Source organism: Phocoena phocoena, chromosome 11, assembly GCF_963924675.1.
Source record: "Phocoena phocoena chromosome 11, mPhoPho1.1, whole genome shotgun sequence".
NCBI lineage: Eukaryota > Metazoa > Chordata > Mammalia > Artiodactyla > Phocoenidae > Phocoena > Phocoena phocoena.
In genome coordinates, this window is record NC_089229.1 from 99,120,330 (window position 1) to 99,145,183 (window position 24,854).

At 41.8% G+C, this 24,854-nt stretch overlaps 1 protein-coding gene and 1 pseudogene across 1 annotated transcript in view; one reads left to right on the forward strand and one right to left on the reverse strand.

The window, feature by feature from the left end:
• The window catches only part of TULP3 (TUB like protein 3), a 41,360-nt gene that overhangs the window by 13,355 nt on the left and 3,151 nt on the right, over window positions 1–24,854 (reverse strand). Inside the window, 1 exon segment of the mRNA XM_065887553.1 lies at window positions 9,094–9,145. Coding sequence (XP_065743625.1) covers window positions 9,094–9,145 — 52 coding nt within the window.
• LOC136131543 (rRNA N6-adenosine-methyltransferase METTL5 pseudogene) lies at window positions 18,518–19,146 on the forward strand (annotated as a pseudogene).

Genomic DNA, 24,854 nt, shown 5'->3' on the forward strand with positions numbered 1-24,854 from the left:
CAAAACCTCTTGTAAATTAAATTTTCCCACTTAAGAAATGGGAAAATCGAGACACAGAGAGAGGTAAGGATTCATTCACTTCGTTTAATAAATATTTACTAAACACCTATAAAAGATCGAAAATTATACAAATGTATTTCTAGCAAAGCTGAGACCATGATCTAAGTATATTAAAAAGATATAGTAATTAACAGATTATGATCAAAGCACAATCAAGTCTAAAATATATGAACACATATGAATAGGAGAAAAGATGAAGGAATGGTGATTTTTCTGGGTGGCAGAATATGGATGATTATTTTTCCTTTTCCTAGTTTTCTAAATTTTCTTACTTTTGTAACTGGGAGAAAAAGATAAAACTTGTTATCCACCGGGTGTGCAGAACAGGGGGCCCTCCTGCACCGTTGATGGGAATGTAAATTGGCGCAGCCACTAGGGAGAACAGTATGGAGGTTCCTTAAAAAATTAAAAATAGAAGTACCATATGATCCTGCAATCCCACTCCTGGGCATGTATTTGGAGAAAAACGTGGCTCGAAAGAATACATGCACCCCAATGTTCACTGCAGCACTGTTTACAATAGCTAAGACATGGAAGCAACCTAAATGTCCATCGACAGATGAATGGGTAGAGAAGATGTGGTACATATATACAGTGGAATATTACTCAGCCATAAAAAAGAACGAAAGAATGCCATTTACAGCAACATGGATGGACCTAGAGATTATCACACTAAGTGAAGTCAGAGCAAGACAAGCATCATATGATATGGCTTGTATGTGGAATCTAAAAAACAATGATACAAATGAACTTATTTACAAAACAGAAATAGACTCACAGAGAATGAACTTGTGGTTACCAAAGGGGAAGGACTGGGGTTGGGGGGAAGGATAGAATGGGAGTTTGGGATTGACATATACACACTACTATATTTAAAACGGATAACCAACGAGGACCTGCTGTGGAGCACAGGGAACTCTGCTCAATATTCTGTTATAACCTAAATGGGAAGAGTTTGAAAAAGAATAGACACATGTACATGTATAACTTAATCATTTTGCTGTACACCTTAAACTAACACAACATTATTAATTGACTATACTCCAATATAAAATTTTAAAAAACTCATTATCCTCTAAACCCCAAACTATTTTCATGTTTTTGTTTTTGTTTTTTTTGCGGTACGCGGGCCTCTCACTGCTGTGGCCTCTCCCGTCGCGGAGCACAGGCTCTGGATGCGCAGGCTCAGCGGCCATGGCGCACGGGCCTAGCCGCTCCGCGGCATGTGGGATCTTCCTGGACCAAGGCATGAACCCGTGCCCCCTGCATCGGCAGGCGGACTCTCAACCACTGCGCCACCAGGGAAGCCCTATTTTCATGTTTTAATCAGCTAAAAAGCAGTAAGTTTTGCTTTCTTGCTCATTTTTACATAATTACGAATCCAAAAAATTAGCGCCAAGGGTAAGATGGGAAAAAAACGGCAGTTGGAAAATTCCAATTAAAAAACAATCAACTCTATGGATAAAAGCAAGAAAGAAGAGTAGGGTAGCAGGAAGTCAGGAAAAAAGCATGAGAGACTATCAGAAAAAAATCCAATGAGATGAAAAGGAAGGTACCAGCATATATACTATTTTTAAGCCTTGGCAAATAAGAGCTTATAATACATAGAAATTAACTATGGATCTGGGACGTCTCAGAACAGGAGAGTGTCAAGCCCCAAGCTAAAAAATTAAGCCATGATTTAAAAGCAAAGATACATAACCTACTTTACTGTTTCTCAGGCAAAAAGCCAACTGTTTACTTTTTTCATTGATACTGCTTTTAAAAAGTGCCACTAGGAAGAAGAGTTAATCTAAGGGGTGAGACTATTAGTAGGAAAGGAACCATTTTTTTCCAGAACTGGCCTGATGAAAGCTTGCAGATAAATTCAGAAGACAGAAGAAATATACCCATTCTTTTTTACCCAACCTTGTGCATAAGGAAAAAGACTAGGGGTGCTAAAATAATATGCCAAAGGGACTATACTGTCAAGAATGAAAAGAGAGCTTAGAGCAAGTTGTGAAAGAATAATTGGGGTTTTTGAGGTTATTTTGAGATCCATAAATTAATACGCACAGGTGGACCTTAATGTCCCAGGAACACTAAATACACAAGAGGTTAGAACGAGGTTCTCCCCCTGGAACTTGCTGATAAGATTCTTCTAGCAACTAAGAAGCCTGTATAATGGATAAGAAGTAAACTAACTGCCTCAAAGAGATGGTAAACATGAAGCATAAAGACATGAGAAACTGTCGCATATTATCCATGTGGCCACAGCTATTTAGTCTCAAATAGTCTCGTAACTGTGAAACAACTGGGACTTCCCTGGGGTCCAGTGGTTAACACTCTGCTCTCCCACTGCAGGGACACAGGTTTGATCCCTGGTCCAGAAACTAGGATCCTGTATGCCGCGTGGTACCGCCAAAACAGTGAAATAAAATAACTGTGAAACAACTGATGAAACAAGAACACGAGCTACAGCGAATCCATTTTATTAACACACGTAAAGAAAAAATCGTTGTACAGAAAAGGAGCGTTCTGCTTGTGGTCTAGAAAAAAGCAGCCAAAGAGCAAGAATCTGACAGAGTATGTCCATCGTGTCCGAGAAAGAGAGATACCGACTCTGGCAGACAAGCGCACCCTACCTACTGGGAAAGCTCCCTCTCTCTGAGGACAGGAAACTATCCAAGGCTTCTTCATGGTCTTGTCGAGCGAGCCCTCAGGACTATCTCCTACTCTTTCCTCTGACTCCTTGCTTACCAATCAGCCTTCTCACTTTCAGTCTAACTTCTTGTTCTTCCCAAGAACAGAGCATCATAAACAGTAGCAATGAAGACACACTGCACGAGTACAGAGTCCTCGCTGTAAATGAGTAAACTGGCATCTGGCTTCATGACTGAGTGTTGTAAGTTTGACTGGTGTGTATCTGTTCCAGAGGACAATGCTGCCTGTGGTCTAGAAAAGGGGAACCGAAGAGCTAGATGTCACGTTGCATCTGGGCTCACTGACAAAACCAAGTTCTGAGACCTGCAAAGGGTAGACTAGATCTGTGGCCACAGTGATCCTATTAAGGTGTCTGGTGAAGCCCTTCCCTATCCATGTCAACGCTAGTCACACCCATTCAGATCAACAACTTAAGAAAAAACAACTCTAGATTCAAACTGTGAACCTCAGGGACACAGCTGCTATATTACTGCACTGAATACACCCTCCTATTGTCCAAGTTTGTAAATAAGAAAAACCCCCACAAAATACCCACAAAAGGGCAAACTGCCATCTTGGTAAAAACTATCACCTCACTTAGCATTCTAACCACCCTCACATAATTCGGACGGAGGAGGAGAGATGTGGTGGTTGAGTTTCAAGATAATGGTGCCAACTTACTTATGCTTTACCCTCCCTGAAAAGCTAAGAGCGCTTTAGATGAGGCTATGTAAACAAAGGACTCCCTACCTTTGTAAGGGGAAGGTCAGGGCAGTCAGAAAAAGAGCCAAAGGTGACTGTTTGATGCCTAAATACAATTAAAAATGTTGACTTCAGGACTTTTAAGCATCACATAAACTAAACCTTTAAATTTCCCAGCTCCCTGGAAACTGAGCAATAACTCAAAGAATCCATCTTCTCCAGAATCTGGTGGTAGGTCCTACTATCATTCCCTGAAGCAAAATATTGAATGGTAACCCCAAAATAAATGAGGAGATAAAGGAGATTATATTCGGGGGGGGGTTCATCAAAGGACTCTATCCAATAAAATAATAAATCCCATGCAAGCCTCAAATTAACGATAGCTTGAGACTCCACTGATTCTCAATTTTCTAAGGACTCCCAGAGATAATGGGTTGGTTACTTTATGACATTCTTGGAACGGACTGCGTAACCGCAGGTACAACCACCGAGATCACAATGGTTGCCAGAGGTCTATCGGTTTGGCTAAAAATAATCAACCTTCCTGGCACACAAAGAGAGATCATGGGAGGATGAAACTAAAAGTTTAAAATTGGACTTTTTTTTTTTTTCCTGTTGCGGAGCACAGGCCCCGGACGCGCAGGCTCAGCAGCCATTGCCCACGGGCCCAGCCGCTCCGCGGCATGTGGGATCCTCCCGGACCGGGGCACGAACCCGCGTCCCCCGCATCGGCAGGCGGACTCCCAACCAGTGCGCCACCAGGGAAGCCCAAAATTGGACTTTTTTTTTTGGCCACACCAAACGGCTCTGGGGATCCTAGTTCCCTGACCAGGGGTGGAACCCGGGCCCCTGCAGTGGAAGAGCCGAGTCCTAACCCCTGGACCGCCAGGAGTCCCTGAATCAGACTTCTTCAAGTACCGATTTGACGCACTGACGGCTGCCTCCCTTCGAAGGGTACTATCCGTAGATGGGGACCCAGCCCAAAGGGACTGTGCTATACTCTAATCCATTGACCGCCAGATGGCATAAACATTCTCCACCTAATGTGCATTCCTGTCTGAGTAACATCCCTGAAACAATCTGAAAATCTTTACACTCTGGAGCTAGCTAAGGTGTCACATAGCCCGAAAATATGAGTATCTAGTGACAGTAGTAAAAATAAAAGCAAAATATACTCAGTGGGAATAAATGGTGGTGGGACAACTGGATATCCACGTGCAAAAGAGTGATTTTGGACCCTGCCTCATACCATATAAAAAGATTAACTCAAAACAGATCATGGCAAGTGTAAAACTCTTAGAAAACAACACAGGAGCAAGTCTTTGTAACCTCGTGTAGGCAATGGTTTCTTAGATGACACTCCAAGTTCAAGTGACAAAAGAAAAAATTTGGGCTGAAGATGATACCATCAAAAAACTAAAAAGACAACCCTCAGAACTGGAGAAAATGTTTACAAATAATATTTCTGATAAAGAACTTGGGTCTACACTATATAAAGAACTCCTACAACTCAAAACCAAAAAGAAAGTAACCCAGTTTAAAAACGGGCAAAGGAAAAAAAAAAAAAAAAAAAAAAAAAACGGGCAAAGGATCTGGATGGACATTTCTCCAAAGAGAACATACAGATGGCCACTATAAATGCTCAACATCACTAGTCATTAGGGAAATGCAAATCAAGACTATAATGAGACTCTACTTCAGACTCACTAAAATGGCTCTAATCAAAGACAGACAATAATAAGTACTGGCAGGAAAGTGGGGAAACTGGAAGCCTTACACACTGCTGGTGGGAGTGTAAAATGGTCAGTGACTGTGGAAAACAGTCTGGCAGTCCCTTGAAATGTGCAACACAGAGTTACCATATGACCTGCAAAGCCACTCCTGTTACCCAAGGCATATTAGGTATATCTTGGTATACCTATACTTGGGTAGATCACCCAAGAGAAATGAAAACACTTCCACACAAAAACTTGTACACAGATGCTCAGAGAAGCATAATTTGTAATGTGGAAACATCCCAAATGTCCATCAACTGATGAATGGAGAAACATGGTCTGTCCACAAAACAGAATGTATTCAATAGTAAAAAGGAATGAATTCCTGATACATGCTACAACATGGGTGAGCCCTTTGCTAAGCCAAAGAAGCCAGGCACAAAAGACTGTATATTGTATGGTTCCTCTTACACAAGATTTAAAAATCATTTGTACACTGTAACTGAGCATTAATAATATGTGAATTACATTTCAATAAATCTGTTCAAAAATCTGTATAGGACACAAACAGCCATGTGTAAATTATCTGAAAGTCTAGGGCTTTTAAACATTCAATTCTAAGATGAACTATCAGAAAAACAGCATAGATATGAAGGAAGTGAATTTAACCAAATCAATAACACTGTAGTGGATGACAAAGGAACACACTGAGAGAAGGGAAATGGTCTCTGTGGAAATAAGGTAAGTAGAACTGAAGAACAGGATTCACCTTGAGTCTCTAGTACGAAAGATCCAAGGCAGGGAGTGTCCTGGCCAGATATCATGTATCTCATTCTGGGCAGGTACATCCCTTTAGTAAAGGTGAATTAATTACGCCATCACACAATGATATTTACAATAAAGCTCATTTTACAAACTCCACTTGCTCTGATTGCGAACTCACCAGACTCTTCTAATGGGAAACCGATGACCTGACGATTCTGGTATATGGTTCACTAGCAATTACTAAAGTAATCCCGACTTAGATTCACGCTTATGATACTGGTTAGTACGAACCAATCCTCACGACACTGATTAACTCTGGCTGCTCTCAGCAAACTACTTCTCAAACTCAGACCAGTAACTCTCAACCACAGGGACGTTCCCACAGCAGAATTCCCACACCGCAGGCGGGGTGGGGAGAGGGAGGGTCCCCAGCCCCTCCCAACTCCACTGACACTCACTGTCACGGATGGGAATGCCCGTACCCCTCAGAGGTGGGGGGGTGGGGGTGGGGACTGGCATGCCCTGGACTGTGAGCCTCCCACCAAGAGGCTGCCAGCCTGGAGGCCACAGTGAGAGCTACCGAGCCCTCCTCAAGGCCCCGCCATCCATCCCAGCCCTAACTCCCACACTCTAAGATCCTCCCCAACAACCTGCTATTTTATCCAGTCTGACCTCGCTCCACACACGAAATAACTGGGGTTCACAGAGTCTGAGGACCTTACTTAAGATCACACAGCTAATTAAAGGCACAGCTAGAACGGGAACCAAAGTCTGCTTCTGGGCCCAGCGTTGTATTCAGTATGTGGCGCTGCCCTTCCCGCTACAGGCCGTCTGACGGTGGAGTCCCTGACCCCCTGCTCTTCCGTCCATGGCAGCATTTCAGGGCTCGCATAGGATTCCCATACACTATTTAGCAACAAAATGTATACATCAGGTCCAGAGAGATTGCTTTGAATCTTTAAAACTTCCCATAAAATTTTATGTCTTTATATTCACTGACTATCTCTGGTAAAGAACTAGCCAAGTAGAGGGAGAAAGACTTTTCACCAAATACCTTTTTTGTATTATTTGAATTCTTATTATTTTATTATTTTTTTGGCCATGCGGCAGGCGGGATCCTAGTTCCCCGACCAGGGGTAGAACCTGTGTCCCCTGCAGTGGAAGCACTGAGTCCTAACCACTGGATTGCCTAACCACAGGAAAGTCCTTCATATGCTTTTATTAACTGTGTAAAACCATAATTTAAAAATGTTTGTACTACAAAAAGGCTTACAAAATCCCAAAATACCACACACATACCACACCACATGTAGCATTCTCACTGAAAAGAACAAAAATTACAAAATAGTTGGGCTGTCTTTTTAAAAATCCAGAAAATATGCCTATAAACAAAACTCAAAAACTACACAGAATTTAAATCTTACGTCTTATTTCATCACTTGGTAGATGACCATAGATTTCATTTCATGTTAGCAAGGGATGTACCCCTGAGCCTCATAAAAATAAATCAAAGATCTAAACAAAAATCTAAAATCTTGTGGTACGTCTCCCTAAATACAGTCTGCTATGCAATGGGATGTGAAAGATAAAGGCCTCGTGCAATTACTCTGCTCTTGGGCAGGGGCGGGGGCTGATAAATCTGTATCTAATCAGGATTTCCCTGGTGATCCCAGATTCACTTCTTTCCTGTGTTGTTTGTTTTTTCCGTACTAGAAAGAACTGCTTATGTCACAGGCTCGGCAGCAGTTCTACGGAATCAGGTGCACAACCCGGGCTGCTTCCTCTGCTTAGAGGCCACGTGCCCTGCGCAGGGAGATGCAGGCAGCCTCCTGCAGCTTCTGAGACGTCTGTGGCCGCTTCCTACCCTGCTGTGCAACACCAGATTTGCTTAAAATGTGCCCCAGTCTCCTTAAAGGATGCCAGCAGTGGTTGTGAGGAAGCCTGCCTGTCCGTGAAGCTGCTACTGCCGGGCTCCCTGGGCCAGGACACCTGGAGGTGGGCAGGGCGAACGGTGCGCACCACCACCGGGCCTCGTCCAGAGGCGGTGAGTCTGAGGCCATGATCCAGGCCCAGGAGGCCGAGCCCAGCCAGGGAGGAGGGCAGTGGGCAGAGCAGGATGAGCGGTGCTGACCACCAAGGCGACTGCCGCCACCTTGAAGCGGAGGGTCCCTGAAGACCACTGGGCCACGCTCCGTTCCAGGCGCACATGAGAAGGCCTCCCAGGTGGTGGCCTGAGAGGCGGTGGACTTGGTGACAGGCCCCACAGAGGCACCATGGACACCAAGGGCTTGGGAGGGGCCCTGGAGGCCAGATGGTCCCAGGCGCGTCCCCGTGGAGACCTCATAACTAGTTTATAGTGATTCCACCTTTAAAATAATTTACTACACTCCAAGTCCTGTTACGAGGTCCAACAGCAACATAAAAAAGCAAGACAAAACTCTGGAGGTATTTTTAGTCACCTACCACTCTAGACACTGATTGTTAATGATCCTACATCACAGCCTGGACCTACAGAATTTCCTGAATTAGAAAACATTCACATGGAAGTAATATATGTTGGGTATAGGTTTTAAACTGACCAATCGTTATGATCACATCATGTAACGATACAAAACTGTTTGTTTATTCCTTCCTTCATTCAAACATTTAATGAAGGATTACTATGGGCCCAGCCCTAGGCCAGGAACTTCTGATATAATGGTCATCTTTAACAGACTCAGCTCCTGTCCTCACGGAGCTTAGTCTAATGGAGGAAATGAACATAAGTCAAATCAGTGGAAAAAAAAGATAATAATAATGCGTAAGTGAAACGTGGGACCAGTGCTGTGAAGAAAAGTATTCTGTAGACAACAGAGGCTTTTAAGCAGCACAGTACCGTGTTCAGATTTGCACTTTAAGACAAGGAAAAGGTCTTGTAGCTCCATGAAACGACAGTGCAGAGAGGTGTTTAAGGCAGCAGGATCAAATTAACTACACAGAAATACAACGCTAACATTTTCCTAATTCTCATGACAGCTGCCAAGGGATCTTCAGTGATTGTAAATCCAAGGCCAGTTTTAATGCTGATGTCCTCAAGGCATGTGGGTCTGGCCAGAGCCCGAAGTCCAGACCATCAGCTTCATGGTCAGTATAGCTGTCCACGCCTTTCAAGAGAGGAGACTCTGCTCACCTGATTATCCAGTTTCAGCTGCCGGAGCTTCATGGTCTCATCCTCAAAGGCACTGTTAAAAAAAAACATGAAAAAAAAGCATGTAAAGAGAACATCCTTATAAAACCATGTCAATCTCATCTTTTCCGTGTATCTAGTCCTTTGGGCTATTTGGAACCAATTAATTCTACCTTAGGGAAAGCACAGGTTTCTAGATGCTGCCCACACTGACTGCAGGAGGACATGCCATCCTTAATGCCACACATAGTCCACAGAGGACCTGAGGAGACTGAAATACCCAAAGGATAAGAAAAAGGCAGAGCACAGACCCCCATGCATGCGGGGATTTTTTTTTTTTCTCTTTAAAACCATATACTGGGGACTTGCCACAACGACTGAGCCTGAGCTCTAGAGCCCGCGAGCCACAACTACTGAGGCCCGCATGCCTAGAACCCGTGCTCCACAACAAGAGAAGCCACCACAATGAGAAGCCTGTGCACTGCAAGGAAGAGTAGCCCCCGCTCGCCACAACTAGAGAAAGCCCGCGTGCAGCAACGAAGACCCAATGTGACCAAAAAAATAAATAAATGAATAATCTATAAACAACAAATGCTGGAGAGGGTGTGGAGGAAAGGGAACCCTCTTGCACTGTTGGTGGGAATGTAAATTGATACAGCCACTATGGAGAACAGTATGGAGGTTCCTTAAAAAACTAAAAAGAATTACCATATGACCCAGCAATCCCACTACTGGGTATATACCCAGAGAAAACCATAATTCAAAAAGACACGTGTACCCCAGTGTTCACTGCAGCACTATTTACAATAGCCAGGTCATGGAAGCAACCTAAATGCCCATCGACAGACGAATAGATAAAGAAGTTGTGGCACATATATACAATGGAACATTACTCAGCCATAAAAAGGAACGAAATTGAGTCATTTGTTGAGACGTGGACGGATCTAGAGACTGTCATACAGAGTGCAGTAAGCCAGAAAGAGAAAAACAAATATTGTATATTAACGCATGTATGTGGAACCTAGAAAAATGGTACAGATGAACCAGTTTGCAGGGCAGAAGTTGAGACACAGATGTAGAGAACAAACATATGGACACCAAGGTGGGAAAGCAGTGGGGGGGTGGGGATGGTGGTGTGCTGAATCGGGCGATTGGGATTGACATGTATACACTGATGTGTATAAAACTGATGACTAGTAAGAACCTGCTGCATAAATAAATAAATTAAATTATTTAAAAAAGATATAAGCAACAAGGATATATTGTATAGCACGGGAATTACAGCCATATCTTGTAATAACTAATATAATATTGTAAATCAACTATACGTCAATAAAAAAGGAATATTAAAAGTTAAAAACATTTGCTAATTTGATAGGTAAACTGGCCTCTTGATTTAATTTATGGTTTTGATGACTTTAAACAATTTCTAAATAATTTTTCATGTTTATTAATTACTTAATATAGTGAGCTTAAACAATTTTTCATATTTATTAATTACTTAATAAAGTGTAGTTAAATAGGGACTACATTAAAGTCTTGCATTTTCAGAAATAATGCTGAAGGGAATTCAGCACTATCTAGCCTCAATCTTTCATTTCATAGATAAGGACTAGTAGTTAGTCCAGGGAGGTTATACGGTTTGACCAAAGGTAAGACAGAATTATCACTGATTTAAAAAAAAAAAAAACTTAGCACTGTGTCTGGAATATAATGAGTTTTCAGTATACGTTTTTTTTTAAAAATAAATTTATTTATTTATTTATTTTTGGCTGCATTGGGTCTTTGTTGCTGTGCACGGGCTTTCTCTAGCTGCGGCGAGCAGGGGCTACTCTTCATTGTAGTGCGCAGGCTTCTCATTGCGGTGGCTTCTCTTGTGGCAGAGCACGGGCTCTAGGCACGCAGGCTTCAGTAGTTGTGGCACACGGGCTTAGCTGCTCCGTGGCATGTGGGATCTTCCCAGACCAGGGATCGAACCCATGTCCCCTGCATTGGCAGGTGGATTCTTATCCACTGCGCCACCAGGGAAGTCCCAGTGCTAAGTATTTTTAATGTATTATTTTATTTATTCCTCAAAACAGTCCTATGAATTAGGTACTATTATCTTTCACACTTTGAAGATAAAGAAACAGACCTGGAGAGCCATGCAGAAACAGACACTAATCCTGGTCCCTTCGCAAAGTCTAAATTACACCTAAAAATCAAATATATTCTACTTCTTTTTTGAAGCTAGCTCTAGGAGACAGAAAGTTAGATAGTCTATAGCATCTTACTAAGGCCACTGACTTCCTTTAGATCTAGCAAGTCATTTAACTTCCTCTTTAATAAAAGAATTAATAAAACACTATGCCAGGGAATTCCCTGGTGGTCCAGTGGTTAGGACTCCACACTTCCACTGATGGGGGGGCGGGGGGGGGCCGTGTTCGATCCCTGGTTGGGGAACTAAGATCCCGCAAGCTGCGTGGCCCAGCCAAAAACAAAACAAAACAATACAAAACTCTATGCCAGTCATCACAGTAGACTGCAAGTACGGATGAACAGACAAGATTTAATACCGTCAGGAGACAGATTTGCTTGACTGACGGAAGTCCACAAAAATGGAATCAAATGACTGTCTTCAACTGATAAACCAAACCCTTCTGAATGTCTTTAAGCTCTCTCTAAAGTCTTTTCTATTTCTGACAATTTCCTAATTTAAGATTTTGTGACTCTTCATTCTTAGAAACAGTAAAGTATAAAACAAGGCAGAAGTGGTTCTCAATTATTTGTACTATAAATTTTTACTAGGAGTTGATTGCCAGAAAAAAACTATAAATACAAAATCTTATTTAATAAGACAAATTCCATGGCTACAAAGGGAAGAATGGCTTTCCAGCATTTGTGGTAAACACCCCAAAGCACTTTCGTTTAACGGTTAACCACCACATTCCTACATTTTAGAGGTTTTATGCATTTCAATAATGCATTGCAACCTGGAATTTGTATACGACGTCCAAGGCTCTTCCTGACTACTAACGTGTAAGCAGATTTAGTAACCCCTTAGATATAGATGTGGAGGTGCATTCTGACTCTCTGACAGTCCCCTCTATTAATCCCTTTATAACCTTTACGTTTTAGAATAACAACAACATGGGCTTCCCTGGTGGCGCAGTGGTTAAGAGTCCGCCAGCCAATGCAGGGGACACGGGTTCAAGCCCTGGTCCAGGAAGATCCCACATGTCACAGAGCAACTAAGTCCATGCGCCACAACTACTGAGGCTGCGCTCTAGAGCCCATGAGCCACAACTACTGAGCCCGCGTGCCACAACTACTGAAGCCTGCGTGCCTACAGCCCATGCTCCTCAACAAGAGAAGCCACTGCAATGAGAAGCCCACGCACTGCAATGAAGAGTAGCCCCCACTTGCCACAACTAGAGAAAAGCTCACGTGCAGCAACAAAGACCCAACGCAGCCAAAAGTAAAATAAATAATAAAATTTTTAAAAAAAGAATAGCAACAATAACATTGAGTGTTAAATAAATCTTCTCATTTTTCTCCCTAATTTAAAAGAGTGACAAATAGACAAAAATATCAGATATGTTATGTTTCGCCTCGACTTTATGGGCTCCTATCTAGGTATGCTCCGGATTTACTCACTGTTTTTAATCCTCATTCATGTATTTTTAAACCAAGCTTTATGTACACAGTGATAGATTAGTATCCAGTGAACGTTAGTATACACTTGAAAAAGTCCTACATAAAATAACTAAGACGAAAAGTAAACTCACTGTAATGGATTAGTATTTTCAACAGCTGCTGCTATGAATCTGCTTTTCCTCCAACTCACTTGGTCCTCTTCACTAAACCAGAACTGTGAGACCCTCTAGCATGGAAGAAAAAAATCATTCTATCCCCCCTTAAAATGCTAAAACCTCTTCAATAACTCTAAAATCTGAAACACAACTGAAGTCCTCAAACATTTCTCTTAAGACCTCTAACAGTGAAGAAAACAGGTGTGTCTTTAATGCCTTATCCTGACACCACTAATTCCTTTCATCAAGCCTGGGCAAGATGAACAGTTTACATAAACAGGGTGGTATAATCAAAGCATCTGACTGGAACAGAAGAGGCACTAGAAAGATGCTATATAACTGTTGCACTTAGATACCTCCTCTAGATCAAAAGTTACACATTCTCTGTGCTCTAGTTTTAAATTATAACTTAGCAGAAATAATAAAGATATTTTATGTACTTATAATAAATCTGAACTAGCATTTCTAGTCAGACTGGAATATGATCTTACTAAACTTGCATTTTTTCCTCTAATAGTGTCTTTCCTTCATTTGAAACGAAGTTGTTGAATAGCAAGCCTAAACAAGCCTGGTTAGTAAATCCACACAAAACAAAAAGAAGTCCTATAGAGTAAAAGAAATGAAATTACTGATTTTCCTCCCATTTTTCTCATGGAAAATTTCCTATTTAATTTGTACAGGAAAAACCTTAAACATGTATCTTTGAGGAACACAGATCTATGACACAAGTGTGGCCCATGGGCGTGCCCACAGAACACCATTCTCTTGGACTACTCTCCAGTTACTGATCAGCCACAATCTAAACTGAAGATACCCACAAGGCTCTACTGCAGAATACACACAGAGAATTTTCTAAGCATGTGCTCGACCTACCCAACTTTGTTTACGGGCACCAATCTCAAAATGGATCAAAGACCAAAATGTAAGAGCTACAACTGTAAAACTTAGAAGAAAACATAAGAATAAATCTTCATGGGACTTGCCTGGTGGTGCAGTGGTTAAGGATCTGCCTGCCAATGCAGGGGACACAGGTTCGAGCCCTGGTCCGGGAAGATCCCACGTGCCGCGAGCAACTAAGCCTGTGAGCCACAACTACTGAGCCCGTGCGCCACAACTACTGAAGCCCATGCGCCTAGAGCCCGTGCTCCACAACAAGAGAAACCACCGCAGTGAGAAGCTCGCACACCGCAACGAAGAGTAGCCCCCGCTCGCCTCAACTAGAGAAAGCCCGTGCACAGCAACGAAGACCCAATGCAGCCAAAAATAAATTAATCTTCATGACACTGAATCTGAAAATTGATTCTTAGATGACACCAAAAGCATGTGTAACAAAAGACAGTTAAATTGGACTTCATCAAAATTTAAAACTCAGGTCATCAAAGGACATTATCAAGAAGGTGAAAAGACAACCACAAAATGGGAGAGAATATCTGCAAATCATATATCTGATAAGGGTCTAGTAGTCAGAATATATAAAGAACTCTTACAACTCAACCACCAAAAGACAACCTAATTTTTAAAATGTGCAAAGGACCTGAACAGACGTTTCTCCAAAGTAGATACACAAATGGCCAATAAGCACATGAAAAGATTCCTAACAACATTAGTCATCAAGAAATGTAAATCAAAACCACAATGAGACGGGGCTTCCCTGGTAGCACAGTGGTTAAGAATCCACCTGCCAAGGCAGGGGACACGGGTTTGGGTCCTGGTCCGGGAAGATCCCACATGCCGCGGAGCAACTAAGCCTGTGCGCCACAACTACTGAGCCTGTGCTCTAGAGCCCAAGAGACACAACTACTGAGTGCCACAACTACTGAAGCCCACACACCTGGAGTCCATGCTCTGCAACAAGAGAGGCCACCGCAATGAGAAGCCCGCGCACCGCAACGAAGAGTAGCCCCTGCTCGCCACAACTAGAGAAAGCCCGCGCACAGCAACGAAGACCTAATGCAGCCAAAAATTAATAAATTAATAATTAATTTAAAAAGGCAATGAATCTACGTGAAGGGCACAGGTTATCAACTGTACTTTTCTTGCAACTTTCCAGCTTATTTAAATTTTTTCAAAATAAGAAATTAGAGGAAAACAAGAAAACAGACATTTTGCTAAATGTCTATTTCAGTCACGTACTGAGTACACTTAAAATCCACATGTCCTTTATTCTAGCACCTAAATTACATATGCAGTATTTCTAAGGAAGGCGGATGATATGAAACAATAAAGAAATGTGCCCAAGATCAAATATGTGAGAAACTTAGAGCCTACCTTAAAACATTACTCATTCGATTGCTGGCCCACAGCTGTACCTAACAGACCATGCTGCCAAACAATTTGAAGCATTTAGTAACGTATCAGTGACCTGCTAGATTCCACGATTATTCTACACTTTTAACATTCCTGTCAAGTTCTCTCAGCCTGCAAAAAATAAATAAATAAATAAATTTTTCTAGCTGCCAATAACAACATTCATTGCTGCTCTACAGTCAAGGAGTGCTTCTTGCTGCATCCTACACTGTGCCAGATAATAGGGATGCTGTAACCAGCACCTAGCTGCAATCTGGCCCCTGATGCGAGGAGCTGAACAGGCTTCTTCTGCGGTTCTGCAGGAAGTCAACACTAACCCTGCCAGGAGTGCAGCAGGAAAAGACTTGCCAGATGAAGGCTGTGCACAGCCCATGGCTTTCCTAACAGCAGCTTGAGTGAACACTTCCTTCGCTGACTATAATATTGCTTCACAACATGACAAATGATACTTTTCAGTCTCAGAAACTAGTTGCAAGAACTTCCCTGGTGGTCCAGTAGCTAAGACTCAGCACTCCCAGTGCAAGGGGCCTGGGTTCGATCCCTGGTCAGGGAACGAGATCCCACATGCCGCAACTAAAGATCCCACGTGCTGTAACTTAGACCCGGTGCAGCCAAATAAATAAATATTAAAACACTTCTAATAAAAGAAAAGCAAAATTACCAAAGAAACTTACAAACCTCAATACTTTCTAACGTCACCAACATTACTAAGGGCGTGTGGTGCCTAGAACATGGAGGACGTAAAATAAATGTCCATCAGATGAACTTTATAAATTATTTATTTATTATTTATTTTGGGCTGCGTTGGGTCTTCGTTGCTGCGCGCATGCTTTCTCAAGCTGTGGCGAGCGGGGGCTACTCTGCATTGCAGTACGCGGGCTTCTCATTGTGGTGGCTTCTCCTGTTGTGGAGCACAGGCTCTAGGTGCACAGGCTTCAGTAGTTGTGGCACACGGGCTCAGCAGTTGTAGCTCGCGGGCTCTAGAGCGCAGGCTCAGTAGTTGTGGCGCGCGGGCTTAGTTGCTCCATGGCATGTGAGATCTTCCTGGACCAGGGCTCAAACCCGTGTTCCCAGCACTGGCAGGCAGATTCTTAACCACTGCGCCACCAGAGAAGTCCCGTGATGAATGAATTTTAAAGGTACATGAAAAACATTCCTCTTACTTATGACTTAATGAAATACTCTAATTAATCATCCCTTGATTTGACTTTGAAGTAGGTAAAAGATATTATCATCCCCATTTTATAGCTGTATGACTATGGAAAATAATTAATAAAATTTTAAAGAATAACCTGTTACCTTGCCTAATTATGAGAAATAATTTCAACAGTGGTTACTGTAAGCCTAAAATGATTATTTTAAAGGAAAAAACTGTTACTGTTTTTTAGTTGTAAGCCTCAAATGAAACTTCCACAGATTTAATAAAATAGAACCTACACTACCGGCTGAACACATACCGTAGTCTACTATCAGAAAGGTAAATCTCTTAGAGGCACAATCAATCCAGTTGCTGGGATGATAGAGACTTCTGCTCTGTTCTTCTGTTTTCTCATTTATTTTCCTCTGTCAGTTATGTGTTTCATTGGGACAAAGTTTCAAACTATACTGTAGTATTGGTTATATCATATAACAGATCTTTAGTCTGTTTGCTGGCCGGAAATAGTCTGAGATCATTATTCTATATGACAAAAGCTGGCAGCAATGATTTTTAAACACATTCTCAAATTTGAACTCACTGCGCTGTTCATTTTTTTATCAAAATGCATTTGAGAGCCAAATGATTAGTAATTGTAGCACCTCCAAGGTGGCATATCGTCCCATTACACATTCAACTACATTTTTCTAACCAGATCTCTTGCACTTGTCAATCAAAATTTATTTTATTATATACTTCTGATAAAGTTTCTGTGGCAACTCCCTATTACAATTGCCAGAAAATCTTGGACTCAACAAACAATAAGCTTTGTTTCATCTACAAAGAATGATGCTCTGTTTGCTACGTAATCTTGGCTACCATCGTTCCTACTTTGATACATCAATTTGCTGTTAGCTGTTGAATACTGCTTTGACCCTTGAAGGATGTGAGGGTTAGGGGTGTCGAACCTCCTCAAGTCAAAAATCAGTCCAAAATCTGAATATAACCTTACAGCCGGCCCTCTGTATCTGAGGTTCCCCATCCTAGGATTCAACTGAACAACCAACCACAGATCGTGTAGTACTGCAGTACATATTTATTGAAAAAAAATCTGCAAGTAAGTGGACCCACTCAGTTCAAACCCATGTTGTTCAAGGGTCAACTGTATATTCTTGCCTTAGCTGATCAGCTTAAATTGACTCTGATCCAAATTGCAAATAGCCCCTCAGTTTTACACTCATCTTTATCACCTGTAAATATTTACTAGGTGCCCACTGTGCACTAATTTTGTGCATACAAGGGACTGAGCAACAAGAATGGACAATTGCTCCACTTCAAAATGGGCATTCATAATCTGTTAAAGAAAAACTTTATAACCTTTTTGGAGGGAAATTTAGCAGCCTTAACCAAAATTTAAACTCTGCATCTCCAAACATACTAAATTTACAAAATACTCGGCCAAACATACAAAGATACATTTAACAACAAAGATACATATAACAAGCATTACTGTCTGTTTTCAAAAGGAAAAAACTGAACATAATATTCATGTCTGTCAACAGGTGAGCAATTAATAAGATACATTTATGAAAAATGATACTTTGTGGTCATTAAAATGAATAAGGTGAATCTAAAGTACTGAGTTGTAAAGCAATCTATGACACTTTGGTTTAAAAAATAGGCTCAGGCAGGGCTTCCCTGGTGGCGCAGTGGTTGGGAGTCCACCTGCCGATGCCGGGGACGCGGGTTCGTGCCCCGGTCCGGGAAGATCCCACATGCCGCGGAGCGACTGGGCCCATGAGCCATGGCCACCGCTGAGCCTGCGTGCCCGGAACCTGTGCTCTGCAACCGGAGAGGCCACAACAGTGAGAGGCCCGCGTACCAGAAAAAAAAAAAGGCTCAGGCAGAGACGCGGCGTGAGGAGCCCTGAGAGACTCCAGTCCAATCTCGGCCCGGGGTACCCTGGAGGCGGGTCGAAGGCTGGCCAAGGACTCTGCCCACCGCTGGCGCGGGGAGGAGAGCGAGAACCGCCTGAGCCGGGTGTACTTTTCGCGCCCTGCGTTCCCAGGCTGGCCCTCAGCCCGCAGCGCTGAAAAAGGGGCAGGGGATCAGAGTTGGCGGGGAGATCCGGGTGAAGTAGGTTCCTCTGCAGATCCAGCGCCGTTAAACCCTGCCAACGCACACATTTTAAAACATGAAGAAATTAAGGCTTAGGGAACTAGACAGTCACCTGCAACAAGCGGATGGATTCGAAAAGCCCAAGCTCCTTCTAGAACAGCATCCAACCAGGCTGCACATTGCAGCACGTATGCTCTATACAATTCATGACACACATGACGACACCGAAACGAAAGTGGCTGCAGATCTAGGATGTGGCTGTGGAATGCTTAGCATCGGAACCGCAATGCTGGGAGCAGGGCTGCCTGTTGGATCTGCCACAGGTGAAGGTGCACTGGAAATATTTAATAGGAATGTAGAAGAGTCTGAGTTAACAAATGTTGACGTGCTTCAGTGTGACGTGTGCTCATTATCTAACAGAACGTCCAAGTCATTTGATACAGTAATTATGAATCCTCCCTTTGGGACCAAAAATAATAAAGGGACAGATATGGCCTTTCTGAAGACTGCTTTGGAAATGGCAAGAACAGCAGTATATTCTTTACACAGATCCTCACTAGAGAACATATTCAAAAGAAAGCTGCAGAACAGAAAATCAAGATAGATATTATCGCGGAGATAAGATATGACCTGCTGGCATCATACAAGTTTCATAAAAGAAAATCAGTGGACATTGAAGTGGACCTAATTCGGTTTTCTTTTTAAAAGCCTCCAAAGAGAGAACCAGCTTAAAATCTAATTAAAATGAATAAAAAATGTTTACTAAAAAAAAAAAAGGCTCAACAGTTTTTCAACAAACGGTCCTAGGGCAACTGGATATCCACATGCAGAAGGATGAATCTGGACCTCTACTTCACAGCATACATAAAAATTAACTCAAAGTGGATCAAAGACCTAAATATAAGAGCTACAACTTTGAAACCCTTAGAACACAGGAGTAAATCTTTGTAGGCTTGGGCTAGGCACTGACTTCTTAGACACGACACCAAAAGCAAAAGGAATAAAGAGAAAAATTAACTAATTGGACTACGTGTACATCAAAATAAAAAATATTCACATGTCAAATGACACTATCAGCAATTGGAAATACTATCTATAGATGAGATAATATTTGCGAAACGTTTATCTGATAGGCACTTGCATCCAGAATATATATAGAACTCTTACAATTAAGTAATAAAAAGACAAATAACCCAATTAAAACTGGGCGAAGTAAATGAATAAACATTTCTCTAAAAATACAGGAGTGACCAATAAACACATGAAAAAAATGCTTTATAGGGACTTCCCTGGTGGTGCAGTGGTTAAGAATCCGCCTGACAATGCAGGGGACACGGGTTCGAGCCCTGGTCCGGGAAGATCCCACATGCCGCGGAGCCCGTGTGCAACTACTGAGCCTGCGCTCTAGAGCCTGCGAGCCACTACTGAGCCCGCCTGCCACAACTACTGCGTCCCGCACTCCTAGAGCCCAAGCCCTGCAGCAGGAGAAGCCGCCGCAATGAGAAGCCCGCGCACAGCAAGGAAGAGTAGCCTCCACTCGCCGCAACGAGAAAGCCTGCGCAGCCACGAAGACCCAACGCAACAAAAATAAATTAATTAATTTAAAAATAACAAAACTTCATATTATTCATCGTTAGGGAAACAAATCAAAACCACAATGAGATGCTATTTCACATCCACTAGGACAACAATAATGAAAAAGACAGACAATAACAAGCACTGGCGAGGATGCAGGGAAACTTGCTGGTGGTCCCATAAACTGCCGCAGCCATTCTGGAAAGCAGTCTGACAGTTCCTCAAGCTGTAAAACAGAGTCACCACATGACCCGACAGCCCTACCTGGATGTATACGCAAGAGAAGTGAGAATACATGTTCTCACAAAGACCTGGACACGAGTGGTCATATAGCAGTATTACTCGGTATAGCCAAAAAGTGGAAACAACTCAAATGCCCATCAATTAACTGAATGGATAAACAAAACGTGGCGTAGCCATACAAGAGGATATTATTCAGCAATAAAAAGGAATGAGGTACTGATATATGCAGCACATAATAACATGAATGAACCGCAGAAACATTGTGCTAAGTCATAGTCACAGAATCCAGTCACAAAATACCACGCACCATACAATTCCACTTACATGAAATGTCCAGAGGAAGCAAATCCGTAGAGGCAGAAAGTAGATTAGTGGCTGTCTTGGGCTAGGAGTAGGGGAGCGGACAAGGGAATGACTGTAAATGGGCAGGTTTCTTTGGTGGGGGGTGTGTATGATGGGAATGTTCTAAGATTAGATTTTGGTAATAGTTGCAAAACTCTGCAAATACGCTAAGAACTACTGAATTGCATACTTAAAATGGGTGTATTTTTCAGTATGTAAATTATACCTCAATATAGCTATTAAAAATAAGGTACAGTATATATACTGTATTTTCAGTATATAAAGATTATATTTTTCCAAGTGGGGAAAAAAAAAAATGTGTGTGATGTCCACAGGCACAGAACTCCAGGATATACACAAACTGTCAACAAGTCGCCTCAAAGGTAGGGTATCAAAAAAACCTTCTTTTCCAAAGCAGACATTTTTGAGAGTAAAAGAGTATGAGTAATTATACATTTATAATTATAATTAGTAATTACAACAGCAGCTGTAAATCAGAGACAAGAGTAGTGAAACAGGAAAGCTTTCCATACCCCATGTTTTACTTTTGTGATTTCACAGAACCAGTCACTAGTCATCACTTCCCTCCAACTTATGGACATATAAATAGCCTTTAAAGTCTAATTTTATATCTAATAATCTGATGTTTATGTCGGTTTGTTCAGGCAATATTTCCATCAAAGTGCCTCTAACAGCCAAAGAGAGTGATTTCATAGGGAAAGGAGGGGAAGTATAGCCCAAAGAAACCATCTACAACACTCTATCTTTAGAACCTCAAGTTTTACCCTGAAAATTAATTTAACTTTGCATTCTACATTACATTATTACTGGCTCTATTTTAACAAAAACCCCACTTCTGTCTTATACTAATATTCATAATATGAATAAATATGACTGTCCAGGAAGAAACATCCTTATCTTGTAACTCAGCACAGGGGTCTGCAAACTACAGCCTCTGGGCCAAATTCGGCCCGCTGCGTATGTCCGTGTTGCCCGTAAGCTAAGAATGTTTTTTTCATTTTTAAAAGGTTAAAAAAAATCAGAATAATAATATTTTATGACATGCACAAGTTATATCAAATTCAATTTTACTGTCTATAGCTAAAGCCTTACTGAAACAGCCACACTCTTTCATTTACTGCACGTCCCTTTATGTATTCCCTACAGCTGCTTTTACCCTAGAACAGCAAAGCTGAGTGGCTGGGACAGAGACCGTATGGCCCACAAAGTACAAAATATTTATCTCTTGGTTCCTTACAGGATAGGTTTGCTGACTCCCGGCGCAGACCAAACGAAAGGGTCAAATCCCCCATTTAGGGAAGCACGGGTCTGTGGTTAGAGTGGTTTCTAACACAACTTAACCTCATCTACAAAATGAGGATAACTGAGCACTAAATCAGAAAGTTACTGTGAAGATTAAATGAGATTTAGCCCATATAAGCACTCAATAAACGCAACGACTGCTATCATATAAGATTTTTGCTCTACAACTTTTTTTTTTTTTAGCCACACCACATGGCATGCAGGATCTTAGTTCCCTGACCAGGGATCCAACCCGTGTCCCCTGCTGTGAAAGCGCAGAGTCTTAACCACCGCACCGCCGGGGAAGTCCCTACATTACAACTTTTTTAAGCCTACAAACAAATGTATTACCTCAATCTTGTCTTCACTGACAGGACTTTAAATAATTTCACCATGATATTACCACCTTTTTAAAACTTCTTCATAGCCTTTCTAATGCTGGAAACCTAAACATTTCTAGATTTCTCCTTGTATTAAATAAATCTTCAAAATTTTGAATTTTTATTGATATTGAAACATTAATACGTTGTCACATTGCCAGGTGCAGTACAGTTCCATTTAGTAAATAACTACTGCGTGCCAGAAACTACATTAAATACTCTACATACCATCTCATCTAATTCTCACAATAAACCTACAATCCCATTTCACAGAGGTATCAAACTCAGAGCGGAAGCTATCTGCTCAAGGTCAGACAGCAGAGGAGTGGAAGAGCTAGAATGCAACCACAAGTCCCAGTGCCACCCGCCTCAGCCTGCAGACCTGCACCTCTGGACCACAAATATTCAAATGGTCAGCAGGGAGTCTGGGATTTCATTATTATGGTATTTCAGTAAGTCTCCCAAGAATCTTTTCAGTCAAAATGCCAGTTCACTGGTACTTCCCCCGCCCCACACTGGTATTTTTAGGCAGCAGAATTTCGAAGCTGGTGAATGGATTTTGAAGAAGCCCGTGGGAGCAGCCGATTACGTATAAATACTATCGGAAAAGAGTCATCAGATTTCATTGTGTCTGAACTGATTACAGTGTCAGGTAGTCAGGTCAATAGGTATTAATAAAGGAATTTTCTCTAAGTCAACTGACAGATTCACCTTGTCCAAATCCCAAATGTCAATATAGGAGGCCATATTTTCACGTGCACTGAGACCTAAGAGCACATCTGGCTGGAACAAAACATTGCTTCTGGGAAAAGGCACATAAAGATCAATTCGACCTGCCAGAAAGACTCCTTAGAAGTCTAACCTCCCTCATCAGCAGAGAAGTGTTAATATTCTAGGCTCAGCTGTCTTCTGCTTGAATGACTGCCACAATCTGGAGCTAACTTAATTGAAGCTAGAGAATGAAGATCCATTTCCGAAGAAGCCCATTTAGTAGAGACAATCAGAGAGAAGGGAGAATTGCTTGGGGAGAGAGAGGCAATGAGAAGGAAAACTTGGCAACCGATCAGATGATTCATTTGGCCCCAGAGAATGCAGCAAGGAAAACTGCTTTACATGAAGCGCTCTCCATTTTGCATGTCCCACAGAGCAAAAGCAAAAAGCATTCTTTTGAGCGAGCCAAACAGAAAGGTTATTTAAAATGAATGACTTGATCCAGAAGTTCAAGAACCCATTTATTCTTTTTTTCTTTTTTTTCTTTTTGGCTGGGTTGGGTCTTCGTTGCTGCGCGTGGGCTTTCTCTAGTTGCGCGGCGAGTGAGGGCTACTCTTCGTTGCAGTGCGCAGGCTTCTCACGGCGGTGGCTTCTCTTGTTGCAGGCTCTAGGCGTGCGGGCTCAGTAGTTGTGGCACGTGGGCTCAGTAGTTGTGGCACACGGGCTTAGTTGCTCCGCGGCATGTGGGATCTTCCCGGACCAGGGCTCAAACCCATGTCCCCTGCATTAGCAGGTGGATTTTTAACCACCGAACCACCAGGGAAGTCCCCCCATTTATTCTTTATAGATTTAAAAAAGGACATTACTCAGAATCACAGTGCACTCCACCTTTTGCTGGATTCTCCTTTCCTCAGGGGTTATAGTTTCTCTCCAGTAACGTTACTTATTTCCCTTCTCTCTTGTGTAAAGATGAAAGTACATTTTTTTGCCTAACAACACCAAATAAATATTTCCACTCCCATTCCATTGGATGAAATTAATACTCATTTGTACTTTGCTAAAATGTCCAATTTCTTCAACTGTTTGCCCTAAAAATAATTACTAGGATGTAATCAGTATCAGTTGTTATCATTTATGTGCACAAATGGCATCCAGAAATATCTGGAACACATATTTTGATAATAATTGAGAAAAAGAAGAGAGGAGACTAGAAGTCAAAAGCCCAGTTTTACTTCTAGATTTTAGTTTTGATTACATCATTTACTTGTCTTGTAACTTAGCTATATCACACCCTTTCCGAGCCTTAATTTCCCTATCTATAAAACAAAGATAACGACAGGGGCCGTGCTCTCTTCAGAGTTGTGAAGCTCAAAAGAGATCATGTACATGAAAGCTCTAAGAACACTGCAAAGGATACACAAATGTAAGCCATCATTATTGATCGTTTCATCTTGACAGAGCTCCCTTTTTAAAAGCACAGCTTGCCAACTTCACTCAGTCAAAACATCTCCTTCTACTTTGCCCCGGCTTATATGACATATCAAATTGCCGTAACAAAATTACACTGAATTTCAATTGGAAAACAAGTCAACCCTCTATAAACCTGCTTCATGCTAAAACCTAAAATCAAAGGCAAACTATATATTTATTGACATTTCTTCCAGCAAATCTAAGAAGCAATGATTTATTTTTCAGGAAGCTTGTCTGAAAAATAATTCTTGTTTTCTTCCTACAAGCCTGATTTTCTACACATTAATTATCACAGAAAAAAAAAAACCTGAAGGAACTATAGTTCACAGTCTAAAAATACATCTTGCCCATGACGAATGCAGATATCAGAGTTTAGATTATCGTATTCTA